The sequence below is a fragment of the Ursus americanus genome, chromosome 33, assembly GCF_024610735.1.
Source record: "Ursus americanus isolate L20-20 chromosome 33, mUrsAme1.1.p, whole genome shotgun sequence".
In the NCBI taxonomy this organism is placed as follows: domain Eukaryota; kingdom Metazoa; phylum Chordata; class Mammalia; order Carnivora; family Ursidae; genus Ursus; species Ursus americanus.
Genome location: NC_142159.1, coordinates 7,837,810 through 7,858,313, shown reverse-complemented (window position 1 = coordinate 7,858,313; position 20,504 = coordinate 7,837,810). Strand labels below are relative to the sequence as shown.

At 40.2% G+C, this 20,504-nt stretch overlaps 1 protein-coding gene across 16 annotated transcripts in view; it reads right to left on the bottom strand.

Annotated features, from left to right (window-relative positions):
• The window catches only part of PUM1 (pumilio RNA binding family member 1), a 128,434-nt gene that overhangs the window by 50,305 nt on the left and 57,625 nt on the right, over positions 1–20,504 (bottom strand). For 9 of the 16 annotated variants that reach the window (XM_087858290.1, XM_045782458.2, XM_045782460.2 and 6 more), the window contains exons 4-7: positions 18,943–19,051; positions 17,791–17,969; positions 8,494–8,660; positions 6,177–6,447 (exon numbers count right to left, since the gene is read on the bottom strand). The exons of 4 other annotated variants lie outside the window; for them this stretch is intronic. In XM_087858290.1, the coding sequence (XP_087714416.1) occupies positions 6,177–6,447; positions 8,494–8,660; positions 17,791–17,969; positions 18,943–19,051 (726 nt within the window). The remainder of the gene's footprint in view (positions 1–6,176; positions 6,448–8,493; positions 8,661–17,790; positions 17,970–18,942; positions 19,052–20,504) is intronic. 3 more of the 16 variants (XM_045782467.2, XM_045782469.2, XM_045782459.2) reach the window with 2 other exon arrangements.

Here is a 20,504-nt window from a genome sequence, read left to right as displayed (position 1 = left end):
TCTGACTCTCCTTCAGTAACTCTCTTTATGTTCGTGAGGTCTTAGTTTTCGTATCTGTGAAAATGCAGTACCTGCCCTGCCCCATGGGGATGTTTTAAGGATTCACGGAGAAAGACCTTCAAAACACTGACGATATTAATACATCAATGGTGAGACTATGATCTTTTAAGGAAAAAAGTTTATCATGGCAGCCAGTCTTTAGGACATGAAATACTGTGAAAGTCTGCTACTGTCTGAAGCTTCCAGATCAAAGCCCATTTTCAACCAGGTTATGTGAACAACTGCAATGACCAACAATGATTTCTGGATAAACAGGTACATATGAACTGTGCTGCTGAATTTTTAAAAAAGAAAACTTCTTCACATTTCCTTAGCAGATGGAACAGTCTGTTTCCAAAATAATCTCTGAACAAGGTAGGGGAAAAAATGTCCTTCTATCGAGGAAATAAGTACCTTTTGAGGAAAATCATAAAATTTCAGCAAAGTCAAAGAACAATAAAGGTAAGCTTCAACTGACCCAACTGCTAGCTAAAACCAGCATTTTAACAGTGACTTACATGACACTGATAAAATAATCTTCCTCTCACTTGGCAATTGAAAGGAAAGTTGAGAATATTAAAGACCTATGTTAAAACTACACAAACTTGGCTTCAGAAGTATGACATCTAACCACTACCACACTTTTAAAAGCATTGTGTGCTACTTCCTCTCCCATCTGCCTAGGGCTGTGAGGAAATGAATCTGTACTTCAATTATGATTTTTCAGGGTATTGTTTCTTTACTAAAATTCATGCTTAACAGGTCAGAGTTTTAGTACATCGGTATGTAATTTTGTACAACGTGCTACATTAGGCTATTTTTAGAGTAACTGAATTCTAAATAAAGAGCATCAACAATTAATCTGATTAATCTATAATTATGTAATCCTGGCTTTGATTTCTGCTACATATAATTGTAATATACTGAAACCCAGCAAAGACTTTATAAAATACATTTAGGGAAATATAGAGATCACTCGTGTACCATAACACAAAATGGTACAGACACATTCTTATGAACTGTTCACTGTTTATAATGCTCACTGTTCACTGTCCGGATTTAAGGAGAAGACAACGAAGGGAAAGTGAGGGAAAGAAGAACACTCCAGAGATACCAATGAACATTTCAAAGCACCCTAAATTAGGGGTACGTAAGCCCCAGATCTTCGTACTTGGGATAGGTAAAATTATCCTTGTTTTCATGAAATTTAGCATTTCCTTCAATAATGACTGTAGGCAACAAACCACATTAACATTAGCTATACACTTGTGACTTAATCACCAATAGAAGTCATATATGGGGCGCCTGGGCAGCTCAGTGAGTTAAGCGCCCAACTCCTGATTTCGGTTCAAGTCCTGATCTCAGAGTTGTGAGACCAGCCCTGTGTCTGGCTGAGGCACTGGTGTGGAGCCTGCTTAAGATTCTCTCTCTCCCTCTCCCTCTGCTCCTCCTAGCCCCTCTCAAAAAAAAAAAAAAAAAAAAAAAGAGAAAAAGTCACATACATTTTCCTGTTCCTTTACGACTTTTAGACATCCCAAAGCCATGTTTATCCTCATCAGGGTCACTAGAGGTAGGCCTACTTCCACTGCATGCATATACACATCCAGTCTGTTAAATATTTCTGTAACTATTTCTATATAACCGGTTCTTTTGTAAACCTACTTATACTACACACCATTCACACAATTCAGCCCACAGATCTCATCAAACTGCTAAGGGGTTCATGGCACAAAAAAAGGAATCATTGCTTTAAATACATCTTAGGTTAAGTTTATGATAAACAGTGACTAGACAAGTAACTTAACTATCCAAAACCCAGAGTATCCCTAAGTACCATTAAGTTTGTAATGAACTAAATGAAAATTACCTTTCCTGTATTTGCAGGGTGCTTTATACTATGTATCTCAATAGAAGTTGATACTAACAGTTTTATGAAACCAAATCAAAATCCTGATTAAAAGGAAATAGGATACAAGAAGGAATTATTTGTCAATTTCCAAACCAGATCCCATCATAAAATCACAAATGAAGTTACCTCATTAACTATAGCAAGTAACTCAAAACTTAAAAAAAAAAAAAAAAGATAGCCTTTAAGAAAGCCAATATAAAAAGGCAGAAATGCGTAGAAAAACACATAATACACTAGATCTGTGGTTCAATCCTCAAAACCATTAATAATGTCCGGGACTCAGGCCTGGCTCTGAAGCCTCTGGGACCTGGACTCAATAGCCCAAAGCACCAAGCAGCATTTCCCTCTAAGTGTGCCTTCTGCTGTCAGCCTATGACCACACCATGCTCATTTCTATCTCCACAACTCTATTCTCTTAACTGCAGCAATATACACTGTACCTGTCTTTCAAGGAAGGTCTACAGAACCTTGGTCCCCATCGAGCCCTCCCCCTGGTCTGACAGCATTCCTGACCAACCAATTCAGCACTTAATTCCTCAACTGTCCCATACAGCTCCACAAATGATGGCCTTATATGAGCACCAGCTCTGCTCACTACCAGCAGAACCAGCTTCCTGGAAGGACACAATCATCAATAAATAATTAATATGGGTAAGTAATGCCTACAGTTGCTACTGAACTAACAGCACTGAAAACTAAACCATGGTAATTAAGGCATTCCTTCTTAGAACTGTCTTGTCATTGTCTGTCAATCAGGCAGCATGGCAAAGTTGCTAAGACCCACAACCCTGCCTGTACGACCTCACAGGTCGCTGTTTCCCAACCTCACCCGCCACCTAGGATGACTACTACGTTATCTACTGAACGTGCACCTGTTAAGTTCTCATGGTAAGCCTTTAAGTTTTATGATTTCCTCCAGTGGAATTTTCAGTCTTTTCCTGATAGAAAGAAGTCCTACAAGGCACAGCTCAGGATCTACCTCTTCCAAAAGTCATTCCTTCCCCTGAATAGAGTATGCTCTCCCTTGTCTAAGGTTCTAGGACACGGGGATGTCCTAGATTTATCTTCGAGTACTTTCTTGCACTATTTAAATGACTAAATGAGTCACAATACCTCAATGGAGAGCGATGGGTGGGGGGAACCCTTTTCATTCATGAAAGATATGCTCAGCTACAGGTGAGAACAAAAAATGCAAACAGAAAGTTATAATCCACAGCCCACAAATCTGTGATCTCCCTCAAGTTACCAACAAAATTGGATTTCAAAAGAACTATGTACTTTTTTTGATCAAATGGTAACAGAGGGCTGTCACCCTAAAAAGGAGGTAATTTCCTGGATATTGTTACAAACATGTTACAAACATGAGCACAAGCTTAGCGGGCTAGATCTAAAGGACTCGCTCAGAATGTAAGCTAGGCCTCAAAAAGTGGCCTCCAGACCTCTTAGAAGGCTAGTTCCAAATTTCAGTTTGGGAAAGTATATTTAATAATGGGGGATATTCTGAGGTACCATAATAGGAATATTGTACAAGTTTCCTGAAAGCTTGGTCTGCTAGAGCAAATGCAGAAGACACAGAAGAACAAGACCCAGGGCTTACCCTCAAGGAGCTTACAATCTAGCAAGGACTATTAAACAAGAAATTACAACACAAGGCAGAACATGGTGACTTCTTTTCTTAAGGGAAGCACAAAGCACTACGAGTTCACAGGAGAGAGACAATACAACTCAATGATATGGAGATCAAGAAAGCTAACAAGCACTGGATCTTCAAGAATGACAATCAATTAAAATAGTAAAAAGGGAAAGGGGAATAAAACATAACAGAGAGCAAAAGAGTAAGGAATATTGGAGGGATAAAACGTAAGATCAAACACCAAATTCCAATAGAAAAAGTATCCTACTCTCTTAATAGATACTCCTGCCTCTATGCAGGAGATGTCGGGAGGTTAAGGGTCTTGAAAATACTTAGGAGTCTTGGTCCAATAATTCCCGGGCATGCTATCAGAGAGCCCACTACACAACCATGTAAAACAATCTACTCAGAAAAGCAAGAATTATAGGCCCACAGGATAAAACAACAATGATCACATCACGTGACTGTGGTCTACCTATGTAACAATGTCCCTATGTTACCACAACCAAGATATGCATGGGAAGCCAAAAACCAACAATAGTTTAACTTTCAAAATAATAACATTCAGCTTCAAAAATTACTGAAATGGGATACGTGGTGAAGGCATCCCAGGCTTCATAAATCTGAGTGGGTGTTGTCTTTGGTGTAATCATGTTAACTGCTTGTTAAGAACATAACTGTTCAAGTTCTAATAATTACCCAGCCTCCCCAAAACACTGGTGAAATTAGTTTGAAACGAGAGATAAATACATCAAAAGAGAATCCCAACTCTGATTACGAAGTAAAGAGCAATTCAATGAAAGAGCATCAGATTTTTCTCCACAAGAGGTTGAAGACAAACACTTCTTAACTAACAAGCAAAGGGTTAGACTGGATTAGATGAGGAATGGGAAGCTAAGCACCAGAAACAGCCACAGTTCTAGGGGCTGCTATAGAAGTTCAGACCCCAGCAGACAAAGTAAAAGAAAGAATTCAGATAGAACTTCTTGATATAACCAGGTTAAAGAATCCCGATTAGAAGTAGCCTACACTCAGGGAGCCTGGGTGGCTCAGTTGGTTGAGCGTCTGACTCTTGATCTCAGCTCCAGTCTTGATCTTACGGTTGTGAGTTCAAGCCCCACGTTGGGCTCCACAATGAGCGTGGAGCCTACTTAAAAAAAAAAAAAGAAGAAGAAGAAGAAAGAAGAAGGAAGAAGAAGAAATAGCCTACACTCACAAACCTCAATTTAGACAGAGAATTACCACACTTCTATCCTAAGGTGAGCAAGCCGAAGTCTACGTAGTAACCGTGTCCCCTACATCTACTGACGTGGCACAAAGTTGAAGTCTAATCTACCTTCAGCACCTGAGGTAATTTCTGGCTTCGATCAAAACTGCTGTTTTGAGGATTCACTGTGAAAGGGGGCAAAACAGTGAAAGAAGAGAAAAAGCACAAAAAATCATTCCTTCGGAGAGATGGCACATCTATTGGGAAGCACAGGGAGAGAAGTGGACACTTACAGTTTTCTCTGTAGAAAAAGAGTTTGTTAATTAAACGTAATAATATGACCAGAGCACACATATCATAACATCCCTTAAAGGGATTTCCTTTTGTAAACTTTATTAACATTACTGTTATTAATATTAATTCTTATTAATATTAAATGGTTAGCTTCATCACCAAAATTCATTAAATATCAGCTATTTATGACAACAAGGGGACAGACCATAAGCCAATTTCCCCCATAGACGCAGAATTTCTAACCATCAAAATGAGATTTTAACCTTTCAAGCCTAGAGGTTTGTATTTATGTTCCAGTCCAAAATTAATATCAGAAATTCATGGCCCATCAAAGTGCTTCCAGCCACAAGAGAGAGCTTGTGGTACCTGACAAGCCAGAGAAGCTACCTGCCCCCTTTTATAATTCAGACAGCTGGTTTTTTACTTAAAAAAAAAATTAAACAGAAGGATCGGAAAACCCCAGAGTTAGTTATACCATGCCTTTAAAACCAGAAGGCACACATATAATGTCTCCCAAGGATTTATGAAGAAAAGAAAGAGCCACGTAGTTTCACTGTAGATTTTTACGCTGAGTGATCTGTGTTTTTCCCCTAATTGTATTTTAACTCTTTTGAAAGGGGGCAGGTATGTTTGTTATGTAGAGTTGCTCACTGAATTAAAAGACATGACTAGTAAGACGACCTCACACTGGACTCCTGCCAGCAGTAGGTAACAGAGTTTACTATTTCAAAAACAAAACCAACCGACAGCATCACAATCTTATTAATCCTCAGAGAGATCAATTCGGCATCCAAGAGGATTGTGTCACAAGAGGTAACACGACCTCACCCACTCCCCAGGCCCTGGGGGGACAGAGGAGCCAAAAGAGGTACAGGTTGAGCAGAGTGATCTCTTGCCCACAATCTCAGCATGGGAATCAGCCTCTAGAGGGGAAGATACAGAGGCTCTGTACGCCCACATCACTGTCGGGTTAAGAAGGGCTGGCTACAGCCTAAAATAATGCCACCCTCCTCCCATCCCCCCATTCTTAGTCACTTGAATCATGTGCTGGCTGGAGGAGAGTAGAGAGAGTGACAGAGAGACACACACAGTACCTGTTGTTGAGAATTGTAGTCAAAAAGTCCCACAGTTGCTGCTGCTGAGTCCACAGGTACCTGCGTGCCTGAATAATCAAACTGAAGAGGCTCCATGCCCACATGTTCCATGGGGTCCAAGGGGACACTCTGGGACTCCATGTTGGAGAAATCCTCCACAGGCTTGGCACCATTGGTGCTGGTCAGCTGGGCTAAGCCCTCAGAACCATTCTGGTTTGGACCCAGAAGATCCACTTCATTAGCAGAGTTCTGGCAATTACCAGGGGTACGGCTAAACAGAGAAAGTAAAGGGCATTAAACCTTATTTTGAGCGGGGAGGGACACTACAGCAACCCAAGTTTAATGACGACGTCCTTGAACATAGTTTATCATCAACAGTACTTAAAACTATTTCTACAAAACAACCAGAGACACTTTACGGTGCTTACATGTTATATCCTATGAACCAACTCTTCTATTGCTTGCCTTCCCACCACAACCCACCCTGTAAATTCACATTAACTAGTATTAATTTACAATCCCTTTAACCAAAGGGCCCAGATTTGAGGAACAAGGAATGAAGTGGAAAAAACACTGCCCATGGCAACCATGAAAACAAGATCCCAAAATGCAGGTAGAAAACTACGCCCCCCCCCCCAAGCCTACTCTTTAAACAGAGAGCCAATGGAAAAAGCAGTTTCTAGGGGGAAATTCCATATATGAGAATGATTCTGTTTAAAAAAAAAAAATTGTATAGGTGAAAAAAATTTTAAGTATTATCTTGGTACTACTTGGTCAGTGCTAAACCGGTCTCCCATCTTCCCCGTCTAAGAAACCAGAAGCAAACCATTACAAAACAGTACAAAATAAATTATCTAGAACATGCCCCTGCTGAGGAGACAACTCTAAGAATTAAAAGTAGTGTGAGGGTATCATTTATCATTCAAACCAGGTTACCCCTAAGAGCAAAAAAGGGACACTATTAATAAATATCCTAGGACATGGCAGAAACGAGTACTGTCTCGGGTGACCCAGGATATAGGATCAGCCTGTGTAAAAGGACTGCAGGACAGTGTAATTCCAAATCAGACTAACAGAGAGCACTGTTACATTCCAGTAAGGGGAGTGTAGCCTGTGACTACATTCTGTGCCCTTCAGTCCTAAAAGAAACCCTACAGCAGGTACAAATTAAGGCTACTGCCGTATTCCCTCTCACACGCATGCCCTACCACCACCACCCAGCCAGAAGTCAAATACTACCAAACCTTGCTACAGGCCGCCTGAGGTTCAGGATGGAAAGACTACCCACTTCATCTAAAAGATGTTAGGTAAGTGGTTATTACTCTGTGCCTCAAATTTCCTCCAAAGACTATAATTCTTTATACTCACAAGATTAACAAAGTAAATTAGGAATACTAAACAACTGAATGTTGCTCTGCATATGATGATCCAAAATGAATTTTATTTTTGGCTTTGGTAAGTATCAGGATCAGAGACAGATGTGTGTGTGTGTGTGTGTGTGTGTGTGTGTGTGTGTGTGTGTAGACACACATATATTAGCTTTAGACTAACATTAAAATTATTCAACATTAAATTCTCTATCTGTATATCACTGACAAAGGACTTTTACAATTTTAAAAGTCTATACCCTCACTAAAGGTTACCTACATAAATGAAGAATATTGCCAAGTGTAGAAGACAAATACACAACATCATCTGAATAGTGTTTATATTAAATTATAGGTTAAAACCTGCAAATCAATCATGACCAGAGATGGAATGAGAGGCGTCCATGGAAGGGAGACGACTAAGAACAAGTTATGTAAGCTGCATCTCTGGTTCTTCCAACTGAGGAAAATGATACTGACCCACCTACCTCCCAGGGAGTTTAGGAGTCTCGAATAAAATAACGTGTAAGTTCTCAACTGTTTCTCTCCACACTAATGTGCCAGAGAGAGGGGACATGCTTCCACTAGTGACCATGGTTACTCCCAAGCTAGTGATCTGGGAGAAATTTAGGGAAAGTCCCAAGGCATGCATCCCAGGTGATTCTGATATTCGAGAATCACTGAAATGATATTTATAGAATCATTCCGCAAATACCAGAGACCTATGCAAATGCAAAATCTATTGTTTTGGCAAAGCACCAGGCATTGACAGCTCTTAGATGGTCCACCTTACCAGTAAATATACAGTCTTTGTGGTATGGCCTGCACTGGACCCAATTCTTAAAAAGGACAGATAGGGAAGGGGAAAAAACCTAAAATCCAAATAAAACTAAATCAAAACAAAAACCCATAGCCCCCATTCGAAAGTCAGAAGTGTAAAACATACAAACCTAAAATCTTTGACGTCTGCGTCAATCCCATTCTGCACTGGCAAACCATTGGTCTTGTCCATCACATCACCCTCCTCCTTCAAATCTCCTAGCTTATCTCCATCAAACGCACCCTTGTTCTTCTTGTCACCTTTGTCGTTTTCATCACTGTCTGCATCCCTTGGGCCCTGTTTAAAAAATAGCTTCAGCTTCACTAATCATCATCAACTAACAATAGCGGGCAACCACTGTGGACACGAGACTACACTAGATGCTAATTAAAACAGGGTAGTGTCCGTGCCCTTTCAAGACATTACAGTCTAATTAACAGACAACACAGAGGCAGGAACACTGCAGAAAGTCTTGCCAAATGGGGGAGACAGACATACAATTATGTTACAGAGTTTAGGACAGTCTTACCATACCCAATGTCCCACCATCCCATTTTTTCCTTTCTACCCGAAGCCCAGCCACAACTTTAAGTCTCTTGGTCCCACTTCTCTACTTCCAAATCTAACTCTATACAATAGCACAACTCCTAGTCAGCCCCAGGTATGGCAGCTAACAGTATAGCTGGAAAGTGGTAAGCCTACAAAAAGAATTTCCTACTTCGCCATTGCCTATGTAAACTCCCTTACTCCTGAGTACTGAGCTAAGTGCAGTCTGACATCATTCCAATTCAATTATCCTCCACTTTACCCTGGGACACATGCCTGCCAATTTGTACCACCCACCACCACCCCAGCTCCACTCTCCGTCTCAGGGCTTACTGCATCAATAATTCACAGATCATCCTTCACTTTAGTTTTTTTTTTTCAAATCCTTCAAAACATGTTAAATCTAACTGTGAAGTTCTTTCAAGAGTACTCTAAATGCTTATCTGTTGTCTTTCACTCTCTGCCTGTCCCATACCAGATTATTTGGAGACAACAGGGAAGCCCCTTCAGCTGGATCATTGATGCAGCAGACTTTATCTCTGAAGTGTTTCAAACTACGAAGACTGAAGGACTAGACCTAAAGAACTGTTTTGGTGCCAAGCACACCGATGCCTTCTCTTCTAAGGAAATGAAGTCTGTCCCATCTTACCAACATCCTAAATTAAGACACTGACATATAAAGCAAAATGTGCCTTGATTTCCAAAAGGAAAAGAAGATTTGGTAGAGTGACCTGACACGGTTCACAGAGCTTTGCAGAATCCTACCAAATGGTAAGTAACCTTTGCTTTTATAAAACTGGAGAGAGGCAACCTTGCTTGTCCTCACCACTGACTTCTGGCCCAAATTAAAGCTCCTGGCAAAAGGCAAGAACCAATGAGAGAAACAGATGAGCGCTACTTCACAGCATTTCCAGTCACCACAACCAAGTTTCACTGGGGCGGGGGAGGATCAATAATGGAGGCTGGAGCAGCAGACTCTCGGTTGTGAAGAGGCAGGCCTGTGAATGCAAAATAACCAGAACTGGGCAGTTCCTGGAGATCTCTGGCCCAGAAAGGGTAACTCATGAATCCAGACGTTCTTAGAGCTTTCACCTGCCAGTTCAGAGCCCATTTTACTTTCAAAATCATTCTCTGTCCAAGACACAGAAAAAGACTTCATGGCTAATGTGAACCAAGGAACGTGTACAAGAAAGAACAAAGAAAGGATACACAACTTCATTTCATGTGGCATCAAGACGGTAAAGTACAGTTTTGGCAGCCACTGAGATGTGACTTTCACAGTAGAATCTTCAAAGTGTAAGACTATTATTGGTTCAAGAGGAGTGAATGACAGCCAATTAAAGCACCAGTGAGATCCTAAAGCAGAGATGGGAATATGATAGGATTCTAAAAACAGAGAGATCTTTCAAAACATCCAGAAACAATAGCTCCTTCCTACTGCAAAGGTAAAACTGACAAAACCATGTATTCATTTTCATATCCCCAGCACTGAATACAGCGCTTGGCAGAAGTTCAAAAACTATGACAAAATAAACTGAAATAACCAAAAAAATCCTGCAAGACTGAACCACTAAAATTAGAAGGATCCCCCCATTGTCCTTGTCATAAGAGTCCAGGAGGTAGTGACGCGGTCTAGATAACAAACAACTCTGCCTGCATTGGCCACTATTAATGTCAGTAACAAAAGTATTAATTAGAAGGATCATCCTACTAACACACTAAGTAATTCCTCCATAAATCTACAGATCAAGCCACTGGCTCAGAAGGAACAGTCCAGCTCCAATTTCTCATCAGCAGTTCCAAAGGTCTACAGGCAAAAATAGGAAAGAAGTGGGATAAAGAAGCAGTAGGAAGTGTCACCAACAAGCAAGAAAGCTGGTGATGGGAAATTCACTCATCAAATCAACAAACACTCAGCAGTATCTCTCCTCAGTGACCCTTTAGAAGGGCTTGCTGAGAAGCTGCTGGGCCTGTCTCTAAGATGACTGCTCTGAAAACTTCAGTCCCTGATACTTAACTTTCTTAATTATACTGCCAGGGGCTAGATTTTCAAAGGAATCCCTAGGATGGGCTGTTTTTCATCAATATTGTACAGTTTATTCATATAAAATATTGCTACCTGGTTTTCTGCTCTGAGTAGGCTATAAATTCCTCAGAATAGTAGTTTCCTTCTATTTGAAGGGGTCCCAAGGGAGGCTTCCATTCCCTGATCTGGGTGTATTGTAGAAACGCATGCAGATGAACATTTATGACTTAAACACTTTTCAGCACACAGGTCATATTTCAGTAAAAAGATTACTTAAGAGAAAAAAGTTCGGCAAATCAATAATAGCCCTAAATAAAAATGGTTGACAAGTCTGATTTTTAAGTGATACCAAGAGCACAGTGGGAAGACTTTTTGTCAAAAGTCTGCTAGTAAAAGAGAATACAGGGTTCAGGATCATAAAAAGGGTCTCTTAGAAATGTGAACACCCTAGAGAGAGAAGAACAGGGGTAGAAATGGGCTGGCACATTTTATGGGATTTTTACAACTCTTTTTTAATATTTAAGATAAGGGTTAGGTATTCACAGCTATATGGTCTTGAAGAAAGAACTAATCCAGCTTGCACAGAACCTACATTCCATCTCAAAAGCTGACACGTACTGGCAGAGGACTTTGGACAGGTCACGAAATCCAAGTCTGAATCTCTCATCTATAGCACAGGGGTAATTTTGTTTACAACAGAGTAGTTATGAAATGATGCATATGCAAAGGATTTGTGAAATAGAAATCATTTCATACAAAAGTAATATGACAATTAGTAAAAACTAGGCACTGGGATGGTATTTCTTCTGTAACATTATCCATGATATCAAGATTAAAACTCTTAAATGGCCCAATTAAGTGGTTTAACTCTAGCAGAAGTATACAGTCAATCTGGCCCTCCCAGGGACACTCATTTTCACAGTGCAGTGGCTGTATGGTTAGTGTGAGCACCACAATCTTTTCAAAATTTACAAGTGTCTGGGCTCGCACCCAGAGATTCTGATTTAATTGGTCTGCAGAAGCTCCCACAAGTGTTATAAAAAGCTTCTCCTCCTGCAACTCTAATAAGCACTCACAAATGAGAACCACTGTAATTAAGTCCAACATAAGCATCATAAAGGCAGGGTTTTTGTTGGGCTTTTTTGTCACACATTCCCTAGTACATAATAGTACTGAAAAAGTCTATTAGCTAAATAAAAGAAAAAACAAAGAAGGATTAATAGCATCTTTTTATTGTGGGTTTCCTTTAAATGAATGTTAACCCAAACCTGTAGTACTCACATGTAAGCTTCAATGAGTGCTCAAAACGCACGTAGCCAAGACCAACCAAAATCTCAAGAGTGGGGCCAAGAACGGTTCTGAGAGATCCCCTGTCTACACAGAGGCGCAAGACTATGTTCCACTGCGAGATACCAAAGAACTGAGAGAAGAGCAGACAGAGAGAAGAACCTTACATTGTGGAGATTAGAGTCCATCTATTTACGGATCAGCTTCCTCAAAAGCCTCACATAACAGGAGGAATATTTCAGAGTATCTATTAATTCTGAATGAGTCAGAGAAATGAGAATTTAATTTCTCCTCTTACTGCAGTGATCTTACCCACAAAGCTCCACAGAGCAAGTCATATTCTATGAGATTAGTTATTTTCCTCCCTTCTTTCCAAAAAGGAATATTTTGCATATTTGAAATTAGAACAAAGTTTGAATCCAGGCCCTACCATTTCCCTTCTAAGCCTCATTTTTCACAGCTATAAACTCATAGGGACAACAGTATCTACCTTGTTTCAAGGATTCAATAAGGCAATTCATAAAAGTGCAATTCTTTTTAAAAAACATTCTTAAAAGTACTTTATTCCATTTTCACATTTTTTCCCCACTGCCTTTTTCAGACACATCCACCCTTTACTCTCCCAAAGCCTCAAAATGGTTAGATAGCTTATGTCTCTCCCCCAGGGAAAAAAAAACTTACAGCTCTGATCATCAGACCCTTTGTACCACTGATTGTCATGAGATGTGTGCAGAAATGAGCCACCACCAACTACTACATTTCATCAAATCATCAATTTATAAAACATACCACCATTTTATGTACTACTAAAAAGGAAATGTTGGCAATTAAACTATGATATACTACCCTTTGAAAGATGCATCCCAATGTCGAAATGAACAAAGTGGGGAGGTGTACACCTTAGAAACAGTGGAACACAGAATATGCCAGGCACTGTGCACGTGATCCCCTAATTCCTGGTGTACAGAAAGGGAAGAAGAGTGTTCCCCTCTGCTGTGGTGACCACCAAATCGGGGGGGGGGGGGGACAAAAAACGTATCTTGACCATGCAGAATGGTATTTATTATTACAGAGATGAAAACAAAATAAGTTTTCTAAAAGTTGGTTGGTCTTTTAACTTTTTATCTAGTCAGTAGTTAAAAGTTTGACACTGCAAAGTAGAGCATGTAGAATTCTTGTTCGAGGGAAGCTCAGATCCGAAGGGACTTTATTTACCCTGTGATCCATGGCCCCATGCTAACTTAATCTTCCAAGAAAATTAAGTATTTTTCAAATTTCAGTGTGGCATGCAAATCACCCGAGGGTCTTGGCAATATGCAGGTTTTGATTCAATAGATCTGGGGTGGAGTCTGAGATTCTGAACTGATAATAAATAATAAGCTCCCAGGCAGTGATAATGCTATTGACCCTTGGACTTTGTGAAGCAAGATTTTGTAAGGTTTACAAAGCATTTTCATATACGGGGCACCTGGGTGGCTCAGTCATTTGAGCATCTGCCTTTGGCTCAGGTCACGATCTCAGGGTCCTGGGGTAGAGCCCCACATTGGGCTCCCTGCTCAGCGGCGAGTCTGCTTCTCCCTCTCCCTCTGTGATCCCTCTCGCTCTCATTCTCCTTCAAATAAATACATAAAAATCTTGGGGGGAAAAAAAGGCATTATCATATATATTACACATCCATATGAATTAGACTTTGTGGGTTTTTAATTGCTCCGTTTCACAGATGAGAAAATTAAGGTTCAGCTGAAATTCAAACCCCTGGCTTCTAAATGTATTACACTGCACACGGTTTTTAAACAAAATCAATTAAGTAGCACTGGTTACCTGAAACAAATGCAGTGAAGACTAGAAAAACCAGTTATCAAGTTTTGTGGCCCAAATGAATTGCCAGGAGGGTGCGTGCCTCCTCCAGGTCAGAAGGCAGTCAGTCTCTACATATAGTAGAAAGGCCTGCCAAAGATATATTTTCCTAAAAATCTTTCCTCTGCAAGGTTAAGGTGATCTTCACCTAAAACTGAACTTTAAGCGGTCTTCTCATTTCCCGAGGCACCATAAACCAGAAAGGTAGAAATTATGATCCACTCTTCTGACTGGCTAGACTTCAATCGATTTGAAGATCGGCTGGTATTCCAAAAGATGAACACCAGGGTCGTCCTTCGATGGTATATTTCAGTCAGTGGCCTCATAATACAGCAGTCACATGTGGTTTTGTGACCACTCTGAGCCATGCTTCGCTGAGGCGGGGAGGGGGAGGCTGTCTTATTCCAGGAATAAATAAAATAAAGGCTACGAAAAGAAAATTTTAAAGACATGACCAACTCTGACTTAACTGGTATTCTGAGTTTTCCTATTATTCTGAAAACTGCTACCCTGAAGTTTTTGATTCATATGTAGAAAAGTACCAAAATTTTACAGTGGGTGCTAAGAACAAAATACTGCTCTAGGATTCTTATTGTCAGCTTGAAAATAATCTCATCACAGAAGCCAAAAGTACTCAACTGAGTCCATTTGTACAACCAAAATGAACTTAAGAAAGCTCAGGAAAGCTAGACAAAGAGTTAAGTACCTTCATTCAAGCTTTAATGAAGAAACAACCTTACTGAAACTGGAAAATAGCTGTAGAATGAGATTACTTTAGTTCTAAACAACCTCTAACTGAAAAGTTATTAGTCAGAGTCTAGATTATCTGTTGTCAGTATCCGAGAACGGCCCCTTAAGTGCTTGCTTTGAGATCTATATGTTCATTACACCATCAGAGATGATGTTTTCAGCTCTTGGAATTAAAATGGAGCCTTTCTGTGGTTTACTAGAGGTACAGCCACCCGAAGTAAAAAGATCTGAGCACTCTGACCCACAAAACACCAGTTGCTACTCTTAGAACAATTATCTACAAAGCAGCAGATATTCTCTCTTCCCTGGCCTCTGAACTCAACACTTTCAATGACAGACTAGATTTTTTTTTTTTAAAGGGGGTTCACCTTTTCCAAGAAGATGCATGCATACCACGACAACCAACAAATGATTCAGGTTTCCATGACCAGAGCTTTGGTCAAATGTTATCCTAACCAACAAGCAGAGCAAAGCCAGGCCATAAAGCTGATAACAGTAGTTCACTGATCCTCAGGCCTCCAACCACCAAAAGACTGGATATGCAATGTGGTAGTCTGATGTCACTGACCAGTCCTCCTGGGTCGCCCTTTAGATGCAACTCAAGTCAAAATACACAAAATTTCATTATCCACAATCTGCCTTCTGAGAAGAAGTTGGAACACAGATTTGGAGAAGTTGCATTTACCTTCATGCAAACCTCTTCTGCTCAGTAAATTATCTGATTATGAGAGTTCAATTGTCTGACCTCTTAATTTTCCGAGATCGTAAACTCCTCTGGTGACAATACTGTAAAAGATCTAAAAATTACCAGTCTCCTAGGACAACTAAAGATGAAAGCCACCTTTAGAAAACCAAATACAAGACAATGAATGCAAAGATAATGCTCTGTCATAGATTAACTGCCGAAGGTATTGCTTAAAAGAGAGAAACAGGCAAAAATAGTAATAATTCAGTCCCAGTGTTTTATCTTTCTCCTAATTCCAATTATTTTTCTGCCTGCTTAGAAACTTTACGGTAACTCAGGCATGTGCCTCCTGGCTAATACCCAAGGATCAGAAACTGGTCACATGCATAACAGAGAATTCATGGCAAGGGTCATACAGGTTCCAGCTCACCAAACGACAACTTACCTACACATAATACCGACTTTTCTCCCATAGTAAATAACTAGAAGTTACATACAGAAATTAGCAGGCAGCACTTCCTCTGAGAAATCTGCACTCATGAGATGAGGAAAGTGTGAGAACAGAAAAAGAGGTGAACCGGGGATATGGTGAAAGAAGAGGAGTAACACCATCCCTCCCGTGGGACAACAAGGAAATGATCATTTTACCCAGATCCATTCCTCAAATCCAAAGGGTAGATCTTACTGTTCCCAAGCAGTCTTTTGGGAAGGTTCAAATAAAGAAGGCTTTTCCTACCTGATCACAAGCCACTAAACCTAACCTATGTCTTTGCAGCGTCAAAAGACCCAGAAGCAATGAGGTCAGCTTTGGAATGATTAGTATTCAAGACTCAAGACTTTAAAAAAGCCCCAGTTCAGTCCCTCAATCCTCCTAAGGGTCATTATAAAAATAAAAGATCCTCTTCTGGCTAAATTCCTCACACCAAATTTCTAGGTGTGAAGCTGGGAGAAATCCAAAACACCCTCTTAGGGAAGTTAATCTTTTCTGGTTTTCCTGTGCAATTAAAAGCTCCGCCACATGGCAAGTGTCGATGGCAGCCAAAGTATCACCTTTGGCATGCCTAGAAGAAAGCAAACTCCACGTGGATTCTGGTTACGTTAAACGTCACCTGTTCTCCTCATGCCAACCAAGCAAACGTTCATCTAACGTCCACTAACATATGAAGGAATTGTACTTGACACTTGAGTAAGCTGCACTAAGAACGAACTCCTGCTACTCTAAAGAAGTTTCGGGTGGAATGAGGAAAACAGAAACAAGCCTCTGACACCTAGCAACAGATACAGGACGATAAAAATACTGACAACAAATGATCTACGGTAACATAAGATAGTTATGGAGGCAAATGATTACTACGATTTGGGGGAAAGAAGGCCTTTTATATAACTGCCAACAAAAAGGATTAGCTGAAAAAGACTTCACAGAGAAAGGACTTTGAAAAGGTACAAAGCAAGCTGAGTCAGGAGGAAAGGAGGGAAGACAGATTCAGGCTGCCTCTCGTGACCTTGCTGGCTACCACACGGAATACAAAACCAGGCACAGAACACAAAATGAGGAAGACTCAAATGGAAATGCATCGTAAGACTTCACATCTAGAGAGCTTATGACAAGAAAAAAGCAGTTTTGAGAAAGAAAGGCTATCAAAGATGCTTGAGGAAGACTGTTTAAGACTCACAAGGGAAGAGGCTGTGGGCAGACAAGCTGCTTTGGCAACAACTGAGCATCAGAGAGGTCAAATGGTGAGGAATAAAAAAAATTGCAGATCTGGAATTAACAGAACTTTGAATTTCCTAAGAGGCAAGGTGTAAGAGGCAAAGCTGTTCAAAGAGGGCCAAAGACCATTCCATAATTACACAAAGTGAAACAAGAATGACCCTACATACCCAATCCATTTTAAGGATTACTGGGAACTGGCAAATCACTGCTCTCAGATCTATTCCCTACTGACACCCCAACTTCAGCTTTCTTATTTTAATTCCTTCTCTTTTTACTTTTGTTTTAAACTAAAAATGTCTTCTGATAGACCAATGAACTGAGAGCTAGATTTCAGTTCTACCTCACATTATTATCAATATATCCCCCCCAAAACATCATGTCTTTGTTTTTTAAAAGTTATTTGCATCTCCTACTGTGTTTGCTGGCATCTAACTGCAATAAAAGTGTTTTAAAATACACTATAATTAGTGCTGTGAATATCTAAGGAAACTAAACAGGCATGTTTTGCTTTAGGGGGGTAAAAAAAGAGAGATATAGGAACAAGTTCCTCAAGCCAACTTACAAATCCTCCTTTTCTTAGACAGGAATCGCCCGGGGATGAGCTCAACACATACTCCACCATGCTAACGCCTAGTCCCCCACTCTCCGACCGTGGGGACAGTACAGAATTGACCTCACTGTTCACATGGAAACTCTGACCAGGTCTTCTCTGCACCATGATTGGCTGGGAAACTGAATGATCTACAAAAAAGATACACAAGCATGATACAGTGCAGCCAGAGGCTCAAACAAATTATGAGTGATGTCTCATGGATAAACCAATGACTGGGAATCAGGAAGCCTGCCATGGTCAGGTGAGCCAAAACCTCCTATTGTGTTTTTCCCTGAGTATAAAATTCTACATAAACTAAGGAAAACGGAACACACTCCTCATATATCCAGACAGCAGAGCAATACAGCAGTTCACATAACTGGTTTATCTAGCTATAGTGGATAAACTGTTTACCCCTTTCAAGTAGCAGAATTTCTTTTTAATATATTTTATTGGTAATATTACTAAAACAAAATGTGATTTTACGGCCCTTTTTAAAACCAACAACATAATTTGATATTTTCTGATGACTCACTGTCATCTGAGGTTCCATTTTTACACTGCGCTGTAACACAGCACATCAGCTTCTGGGTTTTCGGTCTCCTTCCTCCCTAGCCTCTGTTCTTTCTTTCTGCTGTCAGTGTGTGCCCCTACAGGTTCTCCCCACCCCTCTTCAGGGGTAGTCTGTCAGAAGAGCATCCGGGCCCAGTGACTTGATTTGGCCCCAACCACATTTACAAATAGATCATCCCATACACAGTACACAGGGGAGCAAGGGGAGGAAAAAGAAACATGAACTTCAAATGGCAGGCATGGATTTTCTAATTCCAAGTATGCTGACAGCAGTACAGAACAAGAAGTTATAGCTGAAATTATGGTCATTTCAAATAAGACCACTCCCCTGTGGCTAACACTTCAATAAAATATTGAAGATTTGACTTTGTGTTAATTATGTTTTAATAAATTACATCATATAAGCTCCTTCATGGCAATTATACTACAGGACAGGACATTGCTTGACATGCTTATGTCACTGATGTGAAATTCATGACTTGCCGATTGCTGAGGAAAGGAGCTCTAAGACAGGCATAAATCACAGTACAGATGCTAGATCTAGATTACCTGATGTTCCCCAGGCACTGTCTCGCCATTGATCACCCAGGAATATTCCTTTTGGTCCATCTTTGCTGGATTCATCTGTTTCCCAAAACTTTTTACCTGGCAAGAGCTGCTGCAAATTAAAAATAATAGACGCTTTTAAAGAATTCATAAAGGATGAAAGTACAGCAGTCAACACTTTCTTTTAGACAAGGGTACTGCAGATGCTCACGTGCCCTGAAGGTCTTTAATCACGGTGTTCTGACTACACGGACTGTGGTCAGAGCACTACTGTATATTTGGTAAAAGTCACAGAGAGGCCTAAGGCAAGGAGGGGCCACAGATCAACCCACCACAATAGAGGCTCAGCTTAAATATCTAGAATCATTCACTTAATCTATGCCAAGATTTTTAAGGGGGTTGGGGGGAAAGGGAGTAATATTAGACCCATTAGCTAAACGCTTGCTAAGAAGACTCCTTTTGAAAAGGAAAGTACCTACAACTACTAAAACACTACTTCTGCCTTCATGTGTACAAACTAGCCATACAAAGTTACTCAAGCTGGGGCAAGAACTCAGACCCCAGCTATGGAATGCTAGAGGCAAAACTCACCTCCTTCAAACACAGAGATTGTGTTCACCAAAAACACGTTCATTACCAGAGGGAAAAAACAAACAGAAAACTTCCTAACCACAACATTAACCTATTCCAAGATTTTGGAAAGACAGAAGAGCTATTTCCCCATTACTGGAAGGGAATAAAATCTCCTAACCTCAATTTATTTTAACAAAACTTAGTAATACCATTAAAGTGACTTCACAAAACATTCCATGCTTCATAGAAATGTACACACCACTGGCCCTAAACCAATACGAGAACCTTAAACGAGCTATGACCAAAGAAATGCAAAGTACCCTTCAAGTAAAACCCAGTACAGTGTGCACAAAAGACCAAAGCATTAGTGACCAGGGTTACAAAATGAAATTGCACTAGACTTCCATCATTCTTCATTCCAGTCATCAGCTTTACTCACCAAAATGTCCCCCTTATTGCTTCTAAGTATGTTTTCATTTTGGCTACTACTAGTCAGACAAGAAATTCAGAACTTTGAAACCATACTTAGTAACTACTTTTGAGCATAAGAGAAGGCACCGGGAGAGCTGAATTTCTCAGAGGAATGGAATAAAAAACCAGACAACAAAGCATTTTCTCTCCTCCTTGACAATAAAGGTTTACCTTTCCAATTTATACCCCAATGATAAGGGGGGAATAACTCAACTATGCCCTCACTAAAATCAAATCTTGGCTTTCCAAATCTGAATTGTGGGTTTCTAAGCATAATTTCAATCTAGCTCTATCAATCTATCTGGTAGGCCTGGGTTACAACCTGCTCAAAGCAGTGTCCCACACACTTTTCTCTTCAGCCCCTAATTTGTTATTTTCTAACCCAGTAAGATCATGACGAAAGACACATTTTGATCCGACATTTAGTAAACACAGGTTTACTTGAAGATGAGCAGTTATAAGCAGTCAATTCCCAGTGTGCCTCTTGGATTCATTCTCTGAGGAAAACAAGGACAGAGCTG